A 7,500-nucleotide genomic window follows, 5' to 3' on the forward strand; every position below is an offset into this window, starting at 1 on the left:
TGGTGTGCTTTTGTCAATGTACATACTGGCAACATCTTATGTACTTCTTTATAAGTGAGTATGCATGGACATCGTAACAAAAATAAATTTTGTTTAAAGTGCTGTGTCCCATGGATCTGGTTTCCACAGTTTTCACACCTGCCATTTAGAATTTTTTTTTGATTTTATTACTCCCTGTGTTTCATATCATCCTGATGGCAAAACACAACATCCAGGGGCACGGTGGATGATTTTAGGTGTCGAGACTTGAGGAAAATTGTCTTTCTTCCAATGCCAATTTTTTTCCAATATTTAAGAAAGAAAGTAAAAGCAGCATTCACCAGAGATTGACTTGGTAAAGCACCATCATGACTGAGAAAAGATTGGTTGGAGAGTTCAGCCATAAAAAATTTCAAGATTGTGCCAGTCGCAAATGCTGACCAGAATGTGTTGTCTGGCTTGCTTAAGGACACGCACCTGTTGTATACTTTGGTCAAAATGTCCATTACCAAAATAGATTCACATCCAACATGTTTATAACCTGACTGTCTGTGATAAGCCTTATTAACACATCACAAAAATATTAATGGTGTGCGTGTGTGTGTGTGTGTGTGTGTGTGTGTGTGTGTGTGTGTGTGTGTGTGTGTGTGTGTGTGTGTGTGTGTGTGTGTGTGTGTATTCCTGATAGCAAGTTTTTATTTGGGGTGGCACGTTTCACATTGTCATCTGAATCTATGGCTTATGATGCTTCATAACCCAGATTCAAATCGCCGGTAATGAGTTAATCTATATATTTCATACCCATGGGTTTTTTTATGATAGTACACCAATGTCATTGTTTAAAAGAACCTGAAATATGAATATGCAATGGCTTGAATACATAAGGATGATCAAAAAGTCAGCAAAAATGAAAAGGAACAAACTACATTTTTCTTGCTCTGTTGGCAAACTGAAGACATAACTGAGAAAATATTCTTTGCTTTACCATCCCATAGGGGAGAGACAGAAAGAGAAACAATGGTGGCATTCTCTTTTTCGAATCCTAAATTCGCAAAATTTTACATGTTGTGGCATAAAAAAAAAAATCGAACAAAATGTTTAAAATCTTGTTGAATGAATATATATTTTTCAATCATAAAATAGGTAAAGAAGCTATTTCGTTGTACCTTCCCTCTGTGGCAGAGGTGAAGAAAGCTTAGTCAACAGATTTATCATCACATGAATACAATCAAGCAAAGTCAGGCAGCATATGTGAAAAATGTAGCTTTGATACCTCCGCCACCAAAGGTGGATGGAGGTTATGTATTCACCAGTTTGTCTTTCAGCAAGATATCTCAAAAAGTTATGGACGTATTCGGACGAAACTTGGTGGACACGTTGGGTGTGTGACAAGCACCAATTAATTCGATTTTGATGATGATTTCGATCCAAATACCGTAATTTAAATTTATTTAGTGATTGTTCACCATTGAAAGATAGGATCAAAAACGATATATAGCACATCTCAAAATATTATGGACTGATGACAAAACTTAGTGGATAGGTTGGGTCAGTGACCAGAACAAGCCAATTCGATTTTGGTCAAGGTCCGGATGCAGATCCGGCCTATTCAGTGGGCTACAAAACGTAAACTATTCAGCCTGGTGGATGTATGTGCTCTACCGAATGCAGTTCTAGTTTCACCTGTCCTTGCCAGTCGCAAATGCTGACCAGGATAATGCTCTCAGGCAGAAGCTCCTCTGAGCCAAGAATGATGTTGAGTTGGTCATACACAGACTTCCTTGGCATCTGTAGTAGGTGGAAACATGAAGAAAATGTTTTTTGTCTCGAATACAAAAGGCACTGAATGAATGTAGAACCGATTTAGAAAAAAAACAAAAACCTAACAATGAATATCTCAGTGTATTCACATGGTACACTAAAGTATAAGATAGTGCTTAGCAAAAAGTAAATGTTTAAACAAAGTTCATATTATAAACAATTCTAGTCTATTGGATTGGGCATAATTGGCTGAGATGAGTTGTCAAATCCAATGCAAAAGTGGTGGCTTTACTTAACTGATATGATATACAGAACAAGCAATTATAAAAGTTCATTTTTAGATGGTTTTCCATCATAATTTACAAAAATATGTCAATTATATTATTTATTTATTCCCTTTATTAATTGGGGTTTATTTTTTTTACTCTATTGCATGGTGTACTCACTACCTTATCTTAAGGCTTCATAAGAGAGAGATAGAGATAGAGATAGAGATAGAGATAGAGATAGAGAGATAGAGATAGAGAGATCGAGAGATAGAGAGATAGAGAGAGAGATAGATAGAGAGACAGACATCTGGACCAAAAATCTATTACATGACTATTTTTTTTTTGGGGGGGAGGGGGGGATTATTATTTGGGGGGGGGATTATTACATAATGAAGCTGCCTTGCTCTGACCCTGAATATTGTGTTCCAAGTATAATTTTACATTGGGGATCACTTTGTGCCTCTTTACAAACTGAGGAACATGGAAGTGGTAATGTACATTTACAATGTATTGCTCATCTGTATAAACATAAATGGGAGGTAATGGATCAATTGGTGAAGTGATTAAAAAAGGCATCCAAAAACACAAATAAACTGAGTGAGCAGTTTTACATGGCATCGATAATCCTATGGACACCACAGCGACAATCACCTTTACACACCTGCATGCTGTGGTGGGACTCCGGTGAGTGATCCGCCTCCATTTTCTCTCTACCTGTGCTTATACGATCTGTGGGACGCTCTCGTAGTGAGGTGCTGCGGACCCTCCGATACTGCCGCATTTCCGTCCTGCTGTGATCAGAAGTATGAAGAACATTGACAATACGAGTTTACAACGCTGAACTAGAAGGGCACTCGGAAGAGTGCATACCTCTGCCCCGTAATGCCTGATCCACGAGAACACATCAGGACCAATACATTTTTGAAATATCATGCTATATATCGTTTTTGAGCCCGATCTCTCAATGGTGAAGAATCACTTTAAAAATTCTAGTAGTCGGATCCGGATTCCGATCTTCACCAAAATCTAATAACTTTGGCATGGTCACACTCCCAACCTGTCCACCAAGTTTCATCTGAATCTGTCCACAACTTTTTGAGATATGGTGCTCTTTATTGGTTTAGCCCTATCTCTCAATGGTGAAGAAGCACTTAAAAAAATGATAGCAGTTGAATCCGGATCTTCACCAAAATCTAATCGGTTCGTCCTTTTCACACGCCCAACCTATCAACAAAATTTCATCCGAATCCGTCCACAACTTTGAGATATCCTGTACACAGACAAACAAACAAACAAACAAACAAAAAACCAGACAGAAAGGGGTGAAAACATAACCTCCTTCACCTTTGATGGCAGAGGTAATAATGAGGGGATTTCTAAACAGTAAAATGTACACTGAAGTTCTACATTTCCCTCCACCACCCCCCAAAATGCAAAAAAAGAAAAGATCGGTTTCCATGCAGAAGATGTATGGGTGCCATGCCAACATGATGACCTATTTAGCCAATATTTATTCAAATGTTGCAGCATTATTTACTGTTTTTATTGCCATATTTGTTGCAGAATAACAGCGGGACATATGGTCCGGCGATATATCAATATGCCAGTTATATCAGCATAATTTCTCATATCGATATTGGAAATTTCAATGTACTGGTATACCGAAAAATTCGGTATGAAAAAAAAGAAATAATAATAATAAAAAAAACAAAAAAAAAAAAACAACAAACCAAAAAACAAAACAAACAAAAAAAAAACCATACATATCTGTTTCAAACTTGTTTGGTGGTGTGAAAAGCAAGTTTTGTAAAAAATACAGTATGGGGAGTCCCGGGGTTACAAAGAGATTCCGTTCAGAACAATCATTCATACACAAAGTAAATCGATCAGTCGTTGACTCTGTTATAAATGGTGATATCAGCGCAAGAGTGGGGCGACTCACCCGTTGATTTAACAAGCTCAGCGGGAGACGAACCATTAGATGGAAACCTATGCTCGCATCGTTCAAAATGAGGAAAATACCATGTTTTGGCGTTTTAATATTTAAAGTGAACAAAGCTCATATTTGTTTTGATAAAAACTGTTGGCGCTTTTAACACAATGAAAAGTTCTGGACTTCCACTCTAAAAGTGGTGGATATAACTCCCCAGGGTCTTCCAAAACTGCAACACTATCATTTCCACAGACCACAGGCATTATATATTTTCCAACACTCTCATCTCTGATCATCAGTTTTGATAAAGTTTCTCTGCATTGTCAGATGAAAGATAGTTTCTTTTGTTATCATATGCTGCAGAAGCAGCACTGCACAATATTTCCTTTTAATTAATGTATTATATTATTGCGGGTCGGGAACCGGTGGCGAGAGCGACCGCCAGGCGGGGGAAGTTACGTCCTCTCCCACCAGACTCCCGGAATTATAGGCTTACAGAGTTATGGATAACTCCGTAAGGGGGCGGGTCGCTTAACCGACCGTGGAAGCCAATACCTACACCGCGTAGCATCGGGTCTTTTTGTCGAGAACCAATTTACCTAATTAACGACGCGGTGTCGTCTACCGGGGAACCACACCTTCGGCACGTCTTGCTCGAACCAGGTCACTCTACCAACTGCGGTAGAGTTCCAACTACCAACTACCAACTCCGGTTCGGGTGCAGTCGAGCAGAACTGCCAAAGCCATGCCGGCGAGGTCGAGGATGAGCAGATTAATGGGAACAAAGACCCGGCTAAAACTCAGATCCGAACCATGCTGGACCAATGCAAGAAAGGACAGAAACGAACTGGGAACATTTCTACAATAATTTATTTAGAATAAACGAGGAAATTTAACAGGTTGTGGCACAGAAACAGGTTGATTGGGGTGTTGTGCAGGGGAAAGAAAGAATATGTAGTGTGACAATTTACAGCAACTTACAAAGCAAGACACAGCACAGACTTACACGGGAATACACAGGCAAGATTTACAATGATCGAAAACACTTATACAGTTTCTACTTATTAGACTGGTGCCACACACTCAGACACACACTCGGACAAAATAAACCCAGTTGAAGGCAAAGGACTTTTACAGTCAGGGAGGCAGGCGGGCTGAGGTCGCAGTTCTTTCAAGTACCTGAGTATCGGGGAAAGGATTGCTCCGTGATGCATCACCTGCCAACAGTCATGCAGTCAGGTCCACAGCCGCCTGTGTGGAGTTCGGGTCTGTGGAGGAGCTCGAGTGGGCTGGGACCAGTAGTCGGGCCGTCGGGGCGAGACGTGAGTGGAGCCAAGCAGCGGGAACCCCTTTGTTTTCCAACCAACTCCGGCCTCCAAGCACAGAACGAACGACCCCCAAAGAACTCAAGACTGAGGATGGTGTCATGGTTTATAGACCTCCCTCAGCGGGGCAGGACCTTGGTCAAAACAGACGTCACAGTCTGCCCTGATTGGACGGGGCTCCCATGGGTCCGCCCTTTCTGGGCGGGGCCTCGGCCAGGCACCGGCGAGGCCCGCCCACTCCACGTGTGTGGACTCGTCAAGAAAGAGTTGGAGCGTTTGGAGAAGCCGAATAGGAACTGCGACAGCAAAGATCCTGTCTCGGAAAAACGAGCCTCCAGAGACAACAGGTAGACTGTGGTACGTTGTTGCAAGCGAACGAAGGCTGCAAGCGCTCGGGTACCGTGGATCGCAATGGAGGATGGAATATAAAGATTTATTACCCGAACTAAAAAAAAACATTGCAACGCACCCCTTCGATTTCCCACGACACACAAGGAGGGGTTCTGTCTACACATATACTTAACGGCATAACTGACTTGGGACACCTGTATGTTGTATGCGTACAGTTCCTAGAACTGTAACAATATAGATACATACATATATATATATATATATATATATATATATATATATATATATGTATATATATATATATATGTATATATGTATATATATATATATATATATATATATATATATATATATATATATCCCTGTGTGTCGTAAGAGGCGACCAGGGTTGCGTCAGGAAGGGCATCCGGCGTAAAAACCTATGCCAAATCATTATGCGGACAACAAAACGAATTTCCATACCGGATCGGTCGAGGCCCGGGTTACCAACGACCGCCACCGGTACCGGTGGTCAGCAGGGTACCAGTGGAAATTGTGCTACTGCTGGGCGAAAGAGGAGAAGGAGACGGGGAAGGCGAGTCCGGAGGCAGTGGGAGAGGGGGAAGGGTAGAAGTGTGGAGGTGAGAGTTGGAACTCTGAATGTTGGGACGATGACTGGCAAAGGGTGAGAGTTGGCTGATATGATGGAGAGAAGAAAGGTGGACATACTGTGTGTACAAGAGACCAAGTGGATGGGGAGTAAGGCGAGGAGCATTGGAGGTGGTTTCAAACTGTTCTACCATGGTGTGGATGGGAGGAGAAATGGTGTCGGGATAATCCTGAAGGAAGATTATGTCAAGAGGGTATTGGAGGTGAGGAGAGTGTCTGACCGAGTGACGAGTGTGAAGTTGGAAATTGGAGGGGTGATGATGAATGTCATCAGTGCATATGCTCCACATATGGGGTGTGAGATGGAACATAAAGAAGATTTCTGGAGTGAGTTAGAGGAAGTGGTGGAGAGTGTATCCAAGGATGAAAGAGTGGTGATTGGAGCAGATTTCAATGGGCATGTTGGGGAAGGGAATAAAGAGGATGAGGAGGTGATGGGGAGGTACGGTCTCAACAAGAGAAATGTGGAAGGGCAAATGGTGGTAGAGTTTGCAAAAAGAATGGAAATGGCAGTGGTAAATACGTATTTCAAGAAGAAGGAGGAACACAGGGTGACATACAAGAGTGGAGGAAAGTGCACACAGGTGGATTATATCTTAAGTAGGAGATGCAACTTGAAAGAGATTAGTGACTGTAAGGTTGTGGCAGGGGAGAGTGTAGCTCGACAGCATTGATTGGTGGTCTGTAGGATGACTTTAGAGGTGAGGTTGAGGAAGAGAGTGAGGGCTGAACCAAGGACCAGATGGTGGAAGCTGAAGGAGGAAGACTGTTACGTGAAATTTAGGGAGGAGGTGAGACAGGCGTTGGATGGTGGTAAAGATGGGTGGGATGATTGGGCAACGACAGCATAAGTTGTGAGGGAGATAGCTAGGAAGGTACTTGGTGTGACATCTGGACAGAGGAAGGAAGATAAGGAGACTTGAAGGTGGAATGAGGAAGTACAGGAAAGTATAAGGAAGAAGGGGTTGGCGAAAAAGAAGTGGGATAGTCAGAGAGATGAAGAAAGTCGGCAGGAGTACAAGGAGTGGCGTCGAAAAGCAAAAAGAGAGGTGGCAAAGGCCAAGGAAAAGGCATATGACGAGCTGTATGAGAAGTTGGATACAAAAGAAGGGGAAAAGGATTTATACCGATTGGCAAGACAGAGGGACCGAGCTGGGAAGGATGTGCTGCAGGTTAGGGTAATAAAGGACACAAATGGGAATGTGCTGACGAGCGAGGAGAGTGTGTTGAGAAG

The 7,500-nt window shown here is 42.1% G+C and overlaps 1 protein-coding gene across 7 annotated transcripts in view; it reads right to left on the minus strand.

The window, feature by feature from the left end:
- LOC147020172 (phosphofurin acidic cluster sorting protein 2-like) overlaps positions 1–7,500 on the minus strand; it is a 339,240-nt gene that overhangs the window by 70,206 nt on the left and 261,534 nt on the right. For 5 of the 7 annotated variants that reach the window (XM_085895249.1, XM_085895251.1, XM_085895255.1 and 2 more), the window contains 2 exons: positions 2,671–2,800; positions 1,663–1,767 (listed from right to left, as the gene is read on the minus strand). In XM_085895249.1, the coding sequence (XP_085751375.1) occupies positions 1,663–1,767; positions 2,671–2,800 (235 nt within the window). The remainder of the gene's footprint in view (positions 1–1,662; positions 1,768–2,670; positions 2,801–7,500) is intronic. The other 2 variants (XM_085895252.1, XM_085895256.1) reach the window with 1 other exon arrangement.

The sequence above is a fragment of the Eptatretus burgeri genome, chromosome 9 (genome assembly GCF_056783735.1).
Source record: "Eptatretus burgeri isolate ZD-2024b chromosome 9, Ebu_testis_v1, whole genome shotgun sequence".
In the NCBI taxonomy this organism is placed as follows: domain Eukaryota; kingdom Metazoa; phylum Chordata; class Myxini; order Myxiniformes; family Myxinidae; genus Eptatretus; species Eptatretus burgeri.